The sequence below is a fragment of the Myiozetetes cayanensis genome, unplaced genomic scaffold (genome assembly GCF_022539395.1).
Source record: "Myiozetetes cayanensis isolate MyiCay16 unplaced genomic scaffold, myiCay2020 scf10, whole genome shotgun sequence".
Taxonomy (NCBI): Eukaryota; Metazoa; Chordata; class Aves; order Passeriformes; family Tyrannidae; genus Myiozetetes; species Myiozetetes cayanensis.
The window spans coordinates 2,195,916-2,213,761 of record NW_026086605.1 but is presented as its reverse complement, the minus strand read 5'-3'; the positions used below and the strand labels follow the sequence as shown (position 1 = coordinate 2,213,761).

General features: G+C 43.9%; 1 protein-coding gene across 8 annotated transcripts in view; it reads left to right on the top strand.

The window, feature by feature from the left end:
- The window catches only part of FGFR2 (fibroblast growth factor receptor 2), an 81,833-nt gene that overhangs the window by 30,134 nt on the left and 33,853 nt on the right, over window positions 1–17,846 (top strand). For all 8 annotated transcript variants that reach the window (XM_050335293.1, XM_050335277.1, XM_050335328.1 and 5 more), the window contains one exon: window positions 4,162–4,285. In XM_050335293.1, the coding sequence (XP_050191250.1) occupies window positions 4,162–4,285 (124 nt within the window). The remainder of the gene's footprint in view (window positions 1–4,161; window positions 4,286–17,846) is intronic.

Genomic DNA, 17,846 nt, shown 5'->3' with positions numbered 1-17,846 from the left:
ACTCTGGGAAGAAACCACAGATGCCATTTTCAAAAACCAGCTGGGTTAGTGAAGTCTATACCTTTAATTGTATGTCTAATTTCTTACATCTCTTTAGTCTAAAAAGGAAAAAAAGGTGACACAGCTGAGGGTTTTAGGCTTTCTTTTTGCTCAGAAATACGTTAAATTTTAAATTACCTGGTAGGATTTACTCATCATTGTCAAGTCTACCAAAGCGATATATATTCTATATTCTGTCATTTTAAATAATCATCTTTTAAGATGGAAACTTGTTAGCAGTGAATGGGTGTTGAAGAGTGAGGCCTCCAGAGCTTCTGGAACCTGTGTCCTTAACTTACGAGAGGGACAGGGTGCAGCCACTGTGGGCTCACTCAAAATTATACCAGAATAAAGAGAGAACTGTGGTTTTTTGACACCACTATATCAACAAACTTTTCAGGAAGGAATCCTCAGGAAGGACTGAGTCTATCTGTGTTCAGCCAGGTATCACAGCATCCCGAGGTAATTCCTGCCCTCAGGTTTGTCCTGAGTCTGGGTGTTGCTCTCTGTAGAGCATTCCTGTGGAGATACAATACTTTTTGGGTGACTACAGTAGCTGGAACCAAACCTGGCCATATCTGATGTCTCCTCTTGGAAGAGACAGTCATCCCTTGAAGACTGAAGGGACAAAGCAAAGGGAAAGGAAAGGTGAAGCTTTCCACTAATCCTCCAGCCAACTCTTCCCTGCTGCCCAGAGCTGAGAAATCTCTTCTTGTATGGTCTTTATCGGAATCAGATAGTGGCCTGTAGCACTTTGTCCCTCTGACTAGGAATGTCTTGAGTCAATTTGCACTCAGGCAGGGTAGCAGGAGGGTGTATGTGCTGGCCAAGATAGCTTCCAGAGTGAAATTCCTCCACCGTGACTAATTCTGGGTGGTGAATTTCAAAATCGATCCTTTTATGATTTTTCAAGATATGCCCAAAGTTCTTACAGTAAGGAGAATGGGATCAGTTATTGAATGCCTAAATCTCTTTTAGTCTTTTTTTTTTTTTTTTAATATCTGTCTCTGAAGTGATGATGGCTCCTGTTTGTGCCTTTAAAGGCATTTTATATTTTCTTTGAGGTAATAATCTAAATCCTCTATGAGGGATCAGAGGAGCCTTTACTTTCCTGTACACCACCCAGAAAGCAAATGTACTTCTATCAGCTGTTACTGTTTAAGTATTAACAGGTGTGTGTTTTCACCTATGCATTTTGATAACACTGCAGTTGTCTTTATAGACATTTAAATTCAACCAGGTAAATACAGAGTAAGGGAAATTCTGGCTACAGGAACAACTGCAGGAGCCCATGGCTTTTGCAGGGATGTTCTGTGGTTGTTCTCTTTAGCTGAGCAGTAACACTATATGTCTGAACTGTGCTGATTTTAAGGGAGAATTGTATTGTGGTTTCTAATCCTTTTCTTTTGAAATTATTGAGAATTGACCCCTTTTTACTATTTTTTTAACTAAGTGGCAACTTTTCATGACATTATCTATTCAATGAAGACACATATTTTAAGATTAAAAACAGAGCTGTCCACTATTTTTTATGTGATACTCCAAAAGCAAAACATTTCTGTGAAAAATTCCTTACCCCTTCCTAGGTTTCTAACTGATATTTCTTGGCATTTTGATTCCAGTTTAAGTTTCCAACCTCTGAGCTGCATCTTAAGGGTGCAGTAGTGTGCATTTGGTATTGAAAACCCAGTTTAAATATTGAATCTTTTGGAGAGCTGCTTGGAAGAATTGGCCAAAAATCTGATGGGAGAAAATTTGCCAAAAAATCTTGTCAGTAATTTGCTGGAAGTGTCCATAACTAGTGAGTAAAAACAAAAAACAAACATGCTGAGATTGTATTTGTTATCTCAGTTGTTTTGCAGATGATGCCACCATCCCCAGCAAAGGGGAGCTTGCCTGGGCTTTGCAATGAGAGCCCTAAGCCAACCAGCTGAATCTCGTTGCAGCCAGAGCCATGACATAAATCCAGTTGTGTGACAATGTGTCAGAACTGCTTTGGGCCTCTGCAACAGTTGTTTAGCTTAAACTGAAGTGGCTTGAGCTGTTGTTTCATTATAAAGATATTATCTCTGCTCACTGGAGTTACAAGAAGGGAAATTGCACAAATACTTTTTAATTTTGCAATCCCGTATATCCACTTGTGTGTGTAAGTTAGTTATGTTTTCTTATTGAATGCTAAACAATTTCTTGTGTTTTTCCTGTCAAATTAATGACCTGCAGTTACTAATTTTTATTTTGGTTTAACTTTTGGGGGACAGTGATCTGTTCTTCCCGTTTTGCAGTTATTTTGCGGTTAAAACCACTTGTTCTCATTCTGAGAAGTGTGTTTTAACTTGTGATGGCAAAAGTTCAGGTCACTTTCACCATGTCTCCTTCAAAATAACTCATAAAGAAGTAAAATATTCAAAATATGTAGCTGTTGTATTTGTTATTTACCAATTGTTGATGGCAGCGATTCTTCCTGACCCAAACTGTGGCTTTCAGGGTTGCTTAGCGGAATAACGAGACATTAAAATAACACTGATAAACTCCTTCTGGCTTTATGAACTTATTCCTTAGCTCCTCATAGTGTGAAGAAAAATCAATATATAGTTTTCAAGTGTGCCATCAAAAGGAGGGGCTGAGGAGAGAAGCCTTAAGCCTGGTCTGGCAGCGTTGAGGTTGTGTCACACAGTGCCCTGAGACATTAGGTTAACACCCCTGTTCTTCACCTGCTGCTGGAGCCTTGTCCATACTTCCTTTGCTTTTCAAAGCCCTCATGGTCAATCTTCAGCTAATATTATTAGCCAGTGACTCAGCAATAATAGTAATATTGAGATTTTGAGCTAATAACTAGTTAAGGGAACTAGGAAAGCCAGGAGCCCCTGACAGAAAGAACTTTTCTTCCATGCTTTGAACTGAAGGCACTTTTCCCTCCAGCAGGTGTGAGGGCTAAGCTCTTGGCACTGGGATGCAGCCCTTTGCAGCCTTTTCCTGCTGGGTAAGGACCTACACAATAGCCAGGCACGGAGCAGGATTTCAGAGCTGTAGTTGTAATGATGTTTTAAGGATGTATGGTTACTGGAAGTGTCACTGAACGGTCCATAAATTTTTTCTGGTGTGCTGCACTGAATTACTGCTTTCCATTTGGCTGATTAAAATGACTGTACCAGATCGTGCTTTATTCCATTTGCTGAAATATGTACTTTGCAATTGAAAAGCTGTACCTTACAGCTCCATAATGTTAAGCTTTTTGAGCGCTCTGTCAAAAATGTAATGCTAAAACAAGGGATTAGTCGATCGCCAGCAAGAGGTCATTTTGGGAGCCAACTTGTGATGCAGGAAATATATATATGTGTTCCGGATGACTCTGTATCCTTCCAGTACTGGGCTGGATCCTATTTTCTGTGAGACCAGTGCCAGTGTTCCTTTTGAGTTCAAATGGGAACAGAATCAGCACTTCTAATACATTCTGTCTGGGGAGGATTGTATGAGATAAATGTATATCCTTATGGTGCCTTTCCGTGAGGATTTTCTTCAGGCACTCACTTCTCGTGAGGCAGCATCTTCAGTCCTTTCTTGTGGTACCCCAGAGCAGCAAGAGGTCTGTGTGCTCCACGTGTCAGGGGGAGGGATCCCAAACATCACCCCTTGGTTCTCTGTTTCTCCAAAACACAAGCTGTGTAACTGAGCTATTAGGGAAAGATGGAGACATAGATGTTAAGGGATCATATCCATCCTATGTTGCTGGTGGGCAGTTATTATCAGATGATTGTTTGGAGACGGATGGGAAATATCCTGAGGGTGTGAATTCACTTTTAGAGTGGATTGTAAGGTAAGGTCCAGTATGACAAGTGCTGCTAATTAGTGCCACCCTCAGTAGGACTGAGAGTGCACCAGTGTCTGCAGTGCTCAGAGCAGGGGCCAGGGAAATTCATAGAGGAACGTGTGGAAGCTTTCACTGCTGCAGCCGAGCCATCCCAGATCAGGCATAAACAATTTCAGTGTCCAGCATGATCAAACAGGCACAGAGGAGGCTTTTAAATGTGGATTACACAAGGTTAACAATTTGGGGAAGCTGTGGAGGGGGCGAGGGTGGAGCTGTGCTACTGAAGATCCCAGCCTGTCTTGTTCCACCCCCAGGTCCGGAACCAGCACTGGAGCCTCATCATGGAGAGCGTGGTCCCGTCAGACAAAGGAAACTACACGTGCATCGTGGAAAACCAGTACGGCTCCATCAACCACACCTACCACCTCGACGTGGTCGGTGAGTAGAGCTGCCCCGTGGAACACTGGGGGTTTTTCCCTAATGAGTTTCTCTATTGAAACATTTAGGACTAAGCTGGTGCGTTTTTTATTAATTTTGGGGATGATTTCACGGTGCTCCAAAGATAAGATTTCACTACAGGGCCAATTGCTACGTAACCTTATATATTCATCCATCTCCCTTGTGTCTGTAGGATTAATCTACCCATGCCTTGGCAAAGGTGTAATATCCATGTCTAATATCCACCTACAAGCTTACCATGACAACTAAATAGTAAATGCTGATGCAATTTTAATCATTGCTATTACAATTTAATTATTACTTTCACAGTTGTACTAACACGAGTTTTAATAACTGCGCTTATGAAAACCGTCAAGCAAGCCTTTAGATTGCTGTTATTATAGCTGAAATGATTTTTCTTTTTTTTTTTTTTTTTTTTTTAAGTGAAAAGCTAGATATTGAATTTGGTGAAGCTAGAGCAGATCTGGAGCTTCAGGAAAGGTACTTTGAATTTGCAGCAGTCAGAGAGATCTGACTGTAGCCTGTTGTGTGGGCTCTGAGCAGTGCCTGAAACACAGATGATAAAAATCGTGAAGAAGTGTTTTACCTGAGGACAAATTCTAAACAGCTGTGTGAAGTCTTAAGTAGTAGCAAAGCTGTGATTCAGCAGGACTATTAAACACAGGCTTAATGATGTTAACTTATTAATACCCAAATCCTGGTGACTTTAATAAGGCTTGCAGGTATTTATTTAAGTGCTTAGCTAAATTAGGGCTTGAAATCTCAGAAACCATTTCTGCTCACCTCTGCTCTGGTTGATTAGCCTGGATGGGTGTGAGCAATTTTATTGGCTCTGAAGGCATTTCTGTCCACAAGTAATCAGTTCTAATAGGACCTGCTGGTAGGACCTTTGGGGATCTGAGCTGTGGCTTCTGAAGTATGTCTTGGATGGGCTTTGCTGTCTTCAGCCTTGTGAGGTGATCTGAGCGTCACAAGCCCCGTGAATAGAACTTCTGATTAATCAGTATTGAAAGCAAAAGTTAATTTGATTAGTGTAAGCTATTTTTGGCTGGTGACTGACAGCTCAACTCCATATTTTCCCTGTGGAGAATGTTACTGTGAGTTTGGGTTTATATGACTAAAACAGTGACAAATTTTCATTGCCCTAGTTCTTGATTGGTTTTACGTGAGTAAAGATGCATCCCTTGCATTGTTTTGGATGGTCTGTAGAGGTAGTGTCTTATTTTGTCTGAGACCCCCAAATCCAAAAGGAAACAAGTGCCAGCTTCTCAGGCAGCAAGAAAGGAAAAGGTTCCCTGTGGTAAAAAGCTGAGGAGAGGCAGCCTTTGTGGAGCAGAGGAGGAAGAAGGATCATTTTGTGATCAGACTAAGGTGTTACCACCAGCCCTCGTACATTTAAGCCTTCAGAGAACCACCCAGCTCACCTCTACTTGGTTTTAGGTAATCAACACTGAAAGCAGTGAGGATTCTCATAGCCCTGGCGATATTTTTGTCATCCTTGGTGTAGAGTGAGCTATGGGTATGGTTGAGGTGAACTGAGTGGCTGGCAAAGCCATTTTTTGTTTGAACACTTGTTTAAACAAAAGTTTATGGAGGGTGCAGCAGCAACGGCTGCTGGGGAAGGTGGTAAGTTGTGTTCTGCACGATGTGGTTCTCTGCTGGCCACCTCACTGAGGGCAGGGGCTGCTGCCGTGGGCTAGGCTCCACTCAAAACCTGTCCTTGCTGAAATGGAACTGGTTAAAAATTCCCTTTCTCTGCCCCTCGTTCCTTTCCCCGTCCCACTCTGGCATGGTTCTTGTTGACCATAAATTTCCTCACCCAAGCAAATGTGTTCATGGATGATGCGGTCACTTGAGCAAATATTTGTCAGAAGCCTTCTCACCTCCTCTCCCCCTCTGAGCCTTCTGAATGTCTTACATTGAGGAATATTTTGCAGAAGTTTATTTTTTTCTTGCAGTAAATTACAGCGACCTGCATGAATGAATGGAATGGTAGTAGGGATTATGTCATTTATTTAAATGTCTAGTCCTTTCCTATAGAGAGGCAGAAAAGTAAATAGTGAGGATTTTCAAAAGTGACCAGTGATTTGAGGTGCTGGGTACCCAGCTGATGGCACCCAGAGGACCTTGCTTGGGTCCTGTGAGACGTGAAACCAGAAGCCCAGAAATTACTTTTGGAAGTCACCACCTGCATTTTGGAGTCCTGCGTATTTAATGCTTTTACTACTCTTTTTTTTTCATTTAATTTGGTGAGTTCAAGGGTGTAACTGAGAGTTTGCTTTGCAAACCCACGGCGAGGTGCACCCTGAGGTGCCTTGGTTGAGTTCAGTGTGAGCCTCTTGAGATGCCACGCTGGGACTTTTAAACTGAATGGGGATTGATGTTTGAGAGCTCGGCGGTTTCTGTGTGGCTGAAAGCTTGCAGTAATTGTGGAGCATAAAATTGCTGAAGCAGTAAATTAAGGCTGGCCAGAAGGGGAAACTCTGACAGTTTTTCTAGTTGAGACAGTTCTACAGAGTCAATTTTATGCCTTTTTTTTTTTTTTTTTTTTTCTGTTTTCATATGAATTTTCAGTTCCCACAAGGTTGTGGAGAGTTATGAATGTTTGTTTAGAGGCAATTGCGTATGTAGACCGCATCTTACAAACTCCAGGTCGTAATTTTAGGTCAAGCACTGTGTAGAAAACTGTCAGTTGAAAGCCTCTGAAATTACTTTTCCTATATGGTTTAACTGGTTCCAGAGCTGATTAAGTGTAAGTAATAGCAAATGGTATTGAACATGGTAACATATTACACTAACATGAGCATCTGACTATATGGTGTAATGTAGAGAACCCTCTGATTATGTCACAGAGTTGGGAGGTATCCCAGGAAAAATCTTGCCAAATAGTGACATAATGCTAGTTAGGAATATGCCAATAACTTTCCAAACCTTGAACTCTTTTGACAATTAAAAGCCTGGAGCCAGCAGGGCTGAGAAGTTTTCAGTCAGAATGTAGGTGTGAAGTATTCTCGTTTTTACCTTGTAATTACTTGCAAGCACTCTTTTTAAAAGAGTCGGCTCAGATGGTCTCGTTCAAACTTACAAACCTGGCAAAAACCTTGCACTGATTTTTTATTTTTTTTTTTTAACAATGGGAATAGAAAACACGGAAGAAAAAAAGCAGTAAGTCATTGGCAGCCTCTCTATTGCACAGGATACTTGTGCACAGTGAACTGTGTTAGCAGGGAATGGCCCATTCAAGTTGGCCAGGATGTTCTGTGTTGGACTGAAGTTATTCTTTAAATGTTTGGGATACCCCAATCAATGGCCTTTTTCTTCCTCCTCCTTTTCCAAGGGGGATTTAAGCAGGCTGTATGCAGGGCTTTGCTCAGGGGTTTAAGTGTGTTAGATTGCAGCAGTGGCAAATGGTGACCACACAAAAATCCTTTAGGATGCTGGCAAAAGGAGAGGAGTCGATTTTAGCTTTTTATTAGGCTTCAATTAATATCAGATACTTATTGTCCAAGGCAGTGTGCCAGGGCACAGTAATTGCTCACAACTGAAATGCGTCAAGGCAGGGAGAAGGAAATGTCACTGTCCATTTTAGAGATGAAAACCCGGGCTGGGGAGTGATGAAATTTCTTTGCCCTGGGTCACACAGGAAGCTGGCGACAGAGCCAAAAAGTAAAGCTGGTCTTTGAATCCTAATCCAGTACCTTAATTAAAAGAATGTTCTTTCCCTTGTATGGTTTAGCCCATCAGCTGCTTTCTGAAGTGCCTTTCTCTCGCTTTGTATGTAACAGTAGGTAGAAACTTGAGTTTGTACAGTAAGCTTACTAATAGACTAACTCCACTCTCATTAAATGTGCATAAAGTCATGCAGTCTGAAGGGAGAGCGAAGGAAAGCGGTGTGGTTTTCACCTGCGAGTTGCGTTGTAGTGAATCCGGGTTTGCGGGGAGCAACGTGGGAACGCAGCCACCGAGAGTTGTGTATAATTAGATCGCTCTTGGATTGCAATTATCGCTGGAGTACGATTTTCGGCAGCGGCAGCAGCTCTGTTTGAGCGTGGAGGAACTAATTGAATTTGTGTTTTAACGGCAGAGGGAGGAGGGTTAGGCTTTGAGCAGTCCTAGTGCAGGTAGCCATTTCTGCCCTATTTAGTGTCGTCATCCAGGGAGAAAAAAGGTGGTTTGGTTTCAGATGAAGTCCCCCCACGTTGCCTCATTTACTGGGTTGTAAAAGCAGCTGCTATAGTGCGGCACATCTTCCAAAAATCCATAGGATGACCCTGCTGTTTACTATAAAAATGAACATGTCACAGATACATTTTTTTCTAAAGAAGTCTTTTTGCAGCCAGTTTAGCTGTGCTTTGACCAGTTTTTCGTTTGCCTAATAACCTTGCCTTTGGCTCTTGTTACTGAGGAGTGAGCTCCAGGGGTGGCAGAGTACCACGCAGTTGTCCCTTAACAGTGATTCGTATTTTCATATAAAACCAGTGTGAGAATAACTTCTCATCCAGAAAGCATTTTAAATGCCTCTCAGCTTAAAGCTTGTGCCCCAGAAATCTCATGTATGAGTGATTTTACTGATGGGCTGTGCAGAAAAGCACTTTTGTTCTGAACTCTTGGAGGTTTTAGAGACAAATTTTATTCTTGTTTTTTATAGCATGTTGTTAAAAATCTGATTAAAGTAGAATCAACATTTTGCTATTGGTACTTCACTGTTTTTATTTCCCCTAGTCTAGGCAGAAGGAGAAACTTTTGCCTTTGTTTCTAGTCAAGTTTTATTTTTGGGTTTTCATGTGCTCTCACAGCCTCTAGCTGTGAACATGGCACGAGCACATTTTTTTTTTTTTTTTAATAAGACATGTTTCCATTTTGTCATTCCTTAATTCATAAAAACATATGTATTGTTGTTTGCTTTTTTGCTGAGCCTTGTTTTGTCGAAACAAAGCTCAGAATTAGTCCGACTTAACTCGAGTGAGGAACGAAAGAATTGTCTTTAGGCTTCAGGTTACACACGAGAAAGGAACTGACACCAACTAAATACGTGCCTGGGACGTTGCATCACTGGTGTCTGGCAGGAGTTAAGTGCAGGTATTACAACCAAGCCTAAACTTGCATTTCTGGCAGCTGTGCTTGTAGTTGTTGACTGGCTCTTTTACAGGGGCAAGCTTTGGCTTGATGATGTCTTCACCCCCAGTGCTTGGGGCGTGGGACGTGATGAGACAGGGACGGGAGGCACGAAGGAATCCAAGCCTGATGCTTGCCCTCAGGGACTCGGTTAGGCCGAGGGGGGAAGATGATTTTATTTAACGTGCTGATAAGTGTGTGGACTTTACACCTGGCACCGGGGCTTTTGGCGAGGTGCGTGCACCTGAGGAGGAATTACCCAAATTGTTTGGTGCTGGGGGCTGTGTGGTTCGCTCCTGGAAACAAAGCCCGCAGTGTGATGGTTCAGCTTAAGGGAAAATGAAAGCTTATGGGTTCCCCCCCCCACACACACACCTCTTTCTTAATAAGGTAAAAATATTCTAACCCCGTGGTTTTATAGCATTAAAGCTTCTGATTTCATTGGAGTAGTCTGGCTGAATTACATTTTATGGACAAATACTAGTGTCATTACTTCATCTGCTGGGTGAACAGTGAATTTGTCATGTTTGGAATGCTTCCTGCAGAGTCTGCTGGGGAGGACTGGTCTCCCTGTCCCACTTTCTGTCTTATTACAGCCCCAAGGCAGGTATTTCTCTTTCTTTTGATGAGTGATGAGCAGGATATTGTTTCAGCTCTGTTATTATAATTTTTAATCGTGCCTTCTAATTTGTGCAGAGTATCCTACTCGTGGAAATGCAAGTAGGAATTTGCAGGAGTTGTCTGAAGATGCAAACAGGACTGGTGCCTTGTTAAATCTGCAGTTGGCATGTGTCAAGAGCAATGTCTGTGCCTAACAAGAGGGGCTTTTTGACCTCACCCAGGCTTTTCTAACGATTTTATTAGTGAAAAGAAATGGCTGTGTAATTGGCAGTAAATTGGTAAAGCTATTGTCCTCTTAAAAATAAAAAGGCATAAATCTTATCAAAAATAAAAAAAAGTTGCAAATGAACTATGGTAGAGATTGGATAAATGGACCATATTGAAGGCAGTCACAAGGTTATTAATTGTGTCTGTCTAATGAGTGAAGAAGTTTTGCCTATATTTATTGTCCCAAGCATGAGAGGAAATGCAGAGGTGGGACAACCCTATGGCTGCAATGGTGGTGGGACACATAAATCCTGAGAGCACCACACTGGTGATTTTGAGGATTAAACTGGGACTAAAAGACATGCAGCAGAGAGGGATGTGGATGGCATTTACAAACCAGGAAAGGAAGAAAATCATTAAGGGCTAGGGAGATCAGGTTGTCAGAGTGAGATAGGTAAGAGGGTGAGAGATCTTTGGCATGGACAAATCAGTAAAATTCTGTGAAATTTCTGTAACATTCATTTCACACAGTGAAATTCTGTGTCTAATAAAAACCCAACAGGTCACACTTAGAACCTTTTGTGTTGTGTCCTCTCCTCTCACTGCTCTGCAAACCATTGTGGGACCTGAAATCCAGAGGTGGCTGTGATTTACAGGGTTTTGGGGATTTTAAGCCACTAGGTCATCTTTGGATTGCTACTGTTCCCGTGGTGCAGCTTCAACAGCAGTTGTTCCACTTAAACATAAAAAGGCCCTTTTAAAAATCATAGTTTGTTAAACACTTTTGAATGTTGAACCGCTCTGTAAATATAAAACATTGAGTTTATTTTTTTCAGATTGCTTTTTTAAAGGTAGCATGAATATGTTGAAATTTTTAACTGTTCATGGAAGTAAAACACTGATACTGTCAGGACTTGAGCTGAGGGAAGAACTCAACGTGATCGTGTAAGTTGGAATAAAGGTGGTCTATTATTTTTGCAAGATGCTTGACATCATATTGGCTGGAATATCTCTTTGGTCAGTTGGGGTCAGCTGTCCTGGCAGTGTCCCCTCCCAGCTCCTTGTGCTCCCAGCCTCTTTGCTGGCAGGGCAGCGTGAGAAGCTGACAAGTCCTTGACTTCATGTCAGTCCTGGTCAGCAGCTACTAAACCATCAGTGTCTTATCAACGTCTTCTCATCCTGAATCCAAACATGGCACTGTACCAGCTACTAGGAATAAAATTAACTCTACCCTGGCCAGAAACAGGACAAGAAGAGAGGTCCAGAATGGCAGAAAGTTAGCAGATAAACCTCCTTGTTTTGGAGCATGAAGTTTGTGTCCAGGCGTGTCCAGCCGAAGTGCTTTCTTTGAATACTGTTGCATCTTGAGAACTGTACCTGGATTTATTGGGAATATAATGACAAATGTGTATAATCAGGGTCTTCCCAAGAGCAGTTTTCTTCAGCATCTGGTCCAGTGTGTAGAAGAGGTTGTGAGTTGTGTGTTGCAGAAGCGAATGTGATGCTGAGGGAGGGTTGTCTCCCTCCCTGACACGGGGCCAGGTGATGGCAAACTTCATCACCAGGGAAGACGAGCCCAAAGCCCGAGTGAGATCTTACATAAACACGTCTTGAGGCTGAGCCAGGATTGCCCAGCACAGATCATTGAAACTCTGGGTGCTGGAGGTTCTCCTGCCCCAAGAGCCTGCACAGTGGTTGTGGTCAGTCAGCCTGGCAGGGAGCTGGGAAAGGGCGAATTCCGCAGTCCTTCCAATAATTTCACACCTGCATTGCTCAATAGAGCAAGTGTGCTGTGTAAGAGAAGGAGGGGGGAGAAGCGTGGAAATACAAGAGGGCTTTTTAAAGCTTTACATAATCTTTTCCATTTTACTTTAAAGGCAGAGCTGTTTTCAGGAAAGGAAATTTGGAGGATGAAAAATATGCAGTCGGGTCACAATAACAACAGAAATAATAACTCCCCCTGTGTGTTTTATGGCATCACTGGGTGCGCTGGTGAGTTAATCCCACTGCAGCTGGAAGAGGACAGCATCCCTGTGGGAGAGATGCTGCTTGCCAGGCATACAGTAAACCTTTGGCAGAGCCTGTTGCAGGGCCCAGTCCAGTGATGCTGGACCCAGCATTGTCTCTGCTTATTATACAGCAGCTGAGTGCTGGGAGCTGTGCACAGTACAAAGGATGATATCTCTGTGTGTAAAAGTTAATGCATTCTCTGGAAACAGCCAGAACAATAAAATTTTACCACTTGTCTGTGAGAAGTCACAAGCTGGTTTTCATAGCCTCTTGTAGCCTTTTTCTTTTAGGGTACACTGAGAAGAATGTCAATGAAAATTTTAGCTCCTCATTGTTCCGTTTCCCATGGTTTTTCCCCACTAAAATAAGGCCTCTCTGCCCTTTGTTCGGACGTGTATGAAGATTTTGCTTATGCATGCACTGTGTGAGGGATGCTGCAAGGCAGCTTCAAGATCAGTGCTGCACAGCTCTTGCTCCTATGACTTTTTCTGCTCCGTGGGGCTGATGAAACCCATGCTGTGCCAGCCCGACAATAGGGCTTTGCTTTAAGGACAAGCTGGTCTCGAAACTCTGTTGATAATTTCGCGTTTTAAAACAAGAACATTCACGTTGCCTGCCTTAGCCCCGGGCTTGCTGAATGTTCCTGTCTGTTTAACCCTCAGATATACGTGTGATTAGAAAGAACAGCTTTTAACTAGTTCTGATGGTGATTTTTTTTTCCCTCCCCCCCACCCCTACTGTTTTCACTGACATCAATGGGTTTTTATCAAGCCAGATAAGTCAATCTTGCCTACTTTGTTTTTCCCGGCTTGCTGCCATATGGGAAAGAGGTGTGCAGATGCCCTTCTGCTGTAAAGGTGTGCAAAGATGGATTTTTTTAGCTAAAATGCACGTAGGACAGTGAGCTGAAGCTATGCTGTTGAGCTATCCAAGGAGACAGATGGGATAACATCAGCGGGAGCTGTGCCTGCTCGAGAAACAGTGCCATTACTTAAAATTGGAGGTGAGGGTGGTGAAGCCAAGGACAAAGAGTTTGAATGCACCTGATTAATTTCTGCAAAGATTTTAAAAAGGCACTGCCTTTGACTTGACTGGCCTTGGTGAGTAGGAGGGTTTGGGTATCACAAGGAGGTTGGGTGGGGCAGCAGAGGCTTTACTATGGGGTAGCAAATGGGTCGGCTTCTGATGTATGGGACAAAATTTTAATCTTTAGATTAGAATTCTCTGATAGTCTGTGTTGCAATGTTCTCAGTTTCTGGATAAAGTATTCAGTGACATCAGGGAATATGTGGAGTCTGGTTCCCTGCTGGCTTGGTCCTGTCCACAAACCAGAGCAGAGCTGGGTGCTGGAGCCCAGTTGTTAGCAATGATGGAGTGTGTGGCACAGCAGCAGAAAGAAACGCCTCAAGGTTACATGAGGCTTCTAAATTAGAGGACAAAGGGAGTTTAGAATGTGGTTATGGAGGTTGGCCCCTCGCTCCCATCTGCATGAGCAGATCCCTGTGCCAGGTTCCCTTGAGAGGGCCAGGAGCTCCAGCTGCAGCGACGCCCCTTTGAGCTCTTGGCCACTGAGGTGACTTCTTCAAGTAGTGTTGGGCCAATAGGAAATGCTATACACAGAGACTCCTGCTGTACTGGAACGCTGAGTAGCGTGGACACTTGTTGGCTAATGCCTACTGGTAAAAGATGCCAAAATTTGTAAGGCGTGATATCATCAGTACTGGCTATGCTGGTCTGATCCATAAGCTATTCTCTTAGTCTGCCTGAGAGGCCCCTGCTCTTCATCAAGTGTTCTTGCCAGGGATGGTCTTTATCTCTTAGTGTTTTATGACAGTGATGCATTATTCCTCCTAGCCTTACAGCATCTTGTGATTTTTGCAGGGTTTGGGAAGAGAGCACTGTCCCCAGCTTGCTGTGGACTCTACCTCGGCGTGTCCAAATTACCTAGGAAGCAATGATTTGAGGGGGTGTGTATCTATGTACTCATAAATAGAACATGACAGTTCAGCAGCGCTTCTGAATTGGCCATAAACAACACGCAGTGCTTCACGTTATGCAGAAAGAAACCCAGACTGACGTGCAGCTGGTAGGAGCTGCTCAGCCCCTGGCTCGTGTGTGTCTAGCGCGTGACGGTAATTAGTAATTAGTAATTAGTAGAGGTGTTTTGCCCACACCTGCTTGGTTGTTCCTGGTCTCTGGAAAGAGCAGCCAGCACTCAGCCTCGCTCCCCCACACCATGGAGCAAAACAGTGGAGTTAGGAGTGTTCTGCTTCCAGCATTTCACAGGGCACAGGCCCCCGTAAGCAATTGCTTTGTGCTGGGGAGAGGAAGTGGAGGTTTGGCTTGGCCCGTGTGTGCAGAGCTACCTTGAAGGAGGAAATTCCTGTGGGGACTGACATCTGTTTGGTTAGACCCCTCCTATGCCACTCCACCTAGGGGTATGGAGAGCAAAGAGTAGTTTCAAATTGGGTCCTTTGTGTGAGCTTGGGTAATGCTGGATTTATAGAGAAACCTGAGTTGCAGTTCCTCGTGCTGGAGTCGTTCCTGAAACTCACCTCAGGAAAAACTCTCTAATTAATCCAGCCTCTGAGTGCTTGTGAACTGATCTGCAGCTCGTGGAGATGGAATCTTTCATGAAAGATGGTGATCCTTGTGTTTCTCCTTGCAAACTGGTTCCTTCGCTGTCAGCTGGCACAGGATAGAAACCTGGAGGTCTTCACTCACTGAACAATAAGGGATTGATAACCTTATAATCTTTTCTTTTAGTGGTTGATATTACCCAAGCAGGCAGTGATCAGGGACTGATATCCTGTGGCTGGCCCTGTGACTTTACTAAGTGCTCTCATCTGGGAGTAGGTATCCAGACCACCAAAATCCTCATCAGAGCCAGCAAGAGTGGTACATACATGGACAGTCTCAATAGGGATGCCAGGAAGGGAGCACAGAGTGGCTTGCAGAGGTAGAGAGAGCTGTTCCCCCAGACTGTGACTGAAATGGTCATTAGTGCCCCTTCTGAGAAGAAATGATGTCTCAGCTTTGAGGTGCACTGGTCCTGTGGGAAGCTGAGCTACACCTGAGAGATTTCACCTTCCTGTCACCTCCAGGTTAAATCACCTGAAAAGTTACTGGAGAACTGCACTTTCTGTTGGAGCAGCTTTGGTAATCCCATGGGTACATTTTGAAAGAGGGGACTCTGGGTGTCCCAGAGATGGGTGACACCACTGGCTTCCCACTCCATGAGGTCCGTGGCTCAGTTGGTGGCATGAGGAGTCAGGTGTTCACCATGTACATCTGTAAAATATCTCCCAAGGGAATTCCCAGATGTTGGGGGATAAAAGAGGATACCTGCAGTTAATCTGGGGACAGGGCCATGTAGTGACATGTTCCTCCATCAGCAGTGCTGCCCCCAGACCTCAGCAGCCTTCTGGGACCTCCCATGTTAGGGACATGGCCCAGGGTAGATGGTGGGAGAGTTCTGCTCACTGGTGAAGATGGAACACAGGGAGGAGAATATTTCAGTCCAAGCATATGATGAAAGGGCTGTGGTTATTTTTTTAAGGCTGAAGAGTCAACCTTGCAAGTTTGGTCAAGCTTAGTTTTCTAGCTAAGACAAAGCCAGTGCAAGAGGCTGTGATTACAGTCTGGCCTAAAATGCTGTAGAATGCTTTTGAGACCCATAATTTACAGAATATTTAGCATCTTCCACAGCAACAGATGTTGCAGGATCCCAAGGAAGGTGGTTGGGAGTGCTGGCAGTGTTTCCACCAAATGGGGTCCAGGCTGCTGCTGAAAACTTCCCATGCTTGGAATTGGACAAGATAAGCAACCAGAGCTGAAGGTGCTGTGCTGACCAGGGCAAGTGAGGAAGAGGGCATGGCAGGTCTGTGTTTTCATTTAATAGAGATAAATCTGGGATCACTGCATTTTTCATTCAGTGATGACTGAATACACAGAAACTCGACCAGGGGCTGTTGATTGTCATCATTTGAGGGATCCCTCTGGAGCTTCTCAGTGGCACCCATCAAGATGAGTCCTCAGAAGTCAGTAAGATTTCAAAACTGGTATTAAAGTCTCTGATAAATGTGTCTAGTTAAAAATTGTGGAAAAGAATTAGGTAACCTTTTTTTTCCCTCTCTCCCTCTCCTTCATTGAGGATGTCTCTGTTGTCCCCAGAACTCATGCTTGGTCTTGCATTTACTATTCAGCTTTTATTTTCCTAGCCTGCACTTGAATCACACATTTGCAAGGAGAGGAAACAAGCACATTCAGAAGGAGAAAATAAGAGTAGTTTTCATGTTTTTTGAAATGAATCGGATGCCTTATGCAAAGCCCATTGAATTCCATGTGAGTTTTCCCCCTGACTTCAATGGGCTTTGGTTCTGGCTTTTAGCTCCTGTGAAAGGTCCTGAACTGTCTGTGCTAGGGTGACAAGGAGGCTTGGATAGACAATTCCCAGAGCTCTTCTCAGCCCCTGGCACAGCCAGGTTGCTAAGGAGACTTGGCCTCGCCAGGGTCCCGGAGCTCACCCCTTCCGGGGTTATTGTCTCCTCTCCCTGCCAAGGCACTCCAGTCGCAGCAGAGCCACTCTCTGAGTCACAATACACTCCACTTGGGCCTCTGACAGCAGCAGATCCTGCCCTACATCTTCCCTCCGGGGGTGTGCTTGGCGAGCAGCCTCCCTTCCTGCAGTCGTTCCATCCTGCGCTAGGACGGGAGCGGTGGGATCGTGTCTTCTGGTCTCTCTTGGCTGGGAAACGTGGGGTTTGGGCCCTGTGACCCACCTCCACACCCCAAAGTCTTCACCCCATGTGGTTACATCATATTTTCCTGTTTCTCTCCTCTCTGGTTTCCCCTCATCATTCCCAGTCACTTCTCCCTCCATCACCTGTGGCAGGACTAGCTCCCACCACCTCTGTGTGTCCCACAGAGCTGGAAACTTCCTGGGCAGCTCCTTCTGTTGTGCCAGTTTTTTGGAAACTCGGGAATTTTCCAGCTTTCTTGGATCCTCTGTAGTTTTATCTCTCTAGGAGGAAAGTATTCTGAAGTTTTAACATTAACAGGCTAAATGGCAGTTTCCTCTAAGCCTTTGGGCAGGGTCTCTTTGTCAGTTGTCTCTTCAGATAGCGAGGCTGTTTGTCTATAGATAAGTGAGCAGAAGTGCTCAAGCCCTGGGCACTTTTATGGTGGTGTCAAATTTAGGTGCTCGCAGCCTTGGATGTGATACTCCTCACGTGAGCCATCGTTTCCATTCTGTCTTCTGTAAATAATTGATAAATTGTAAATATTTGTAAATAATTCCTCAAATGGGGATGATGTTGGTTCTGTATCTAGGCTGCAAGTGGGAGAAAGCAAGCTGGTGTTTGTCTCCTAAGGTGGGATCCAGCATTAAGCATGCTGGGAGTGATTTTCTGTTTTGCAGCATGTGCTCTTGACTTGGTTTTGTAATGTGAGACTAGCGCACTGAAATTTCAGTGTTCAGGAAGCAAGGATCTATTTCCTGAAGTGGTTCTTCAATTCACTATTAATGAACGAGGGGAATATTGAAAATCACTAAGGCTACAGAGCTGTGACATTGGTTGCCAACTTG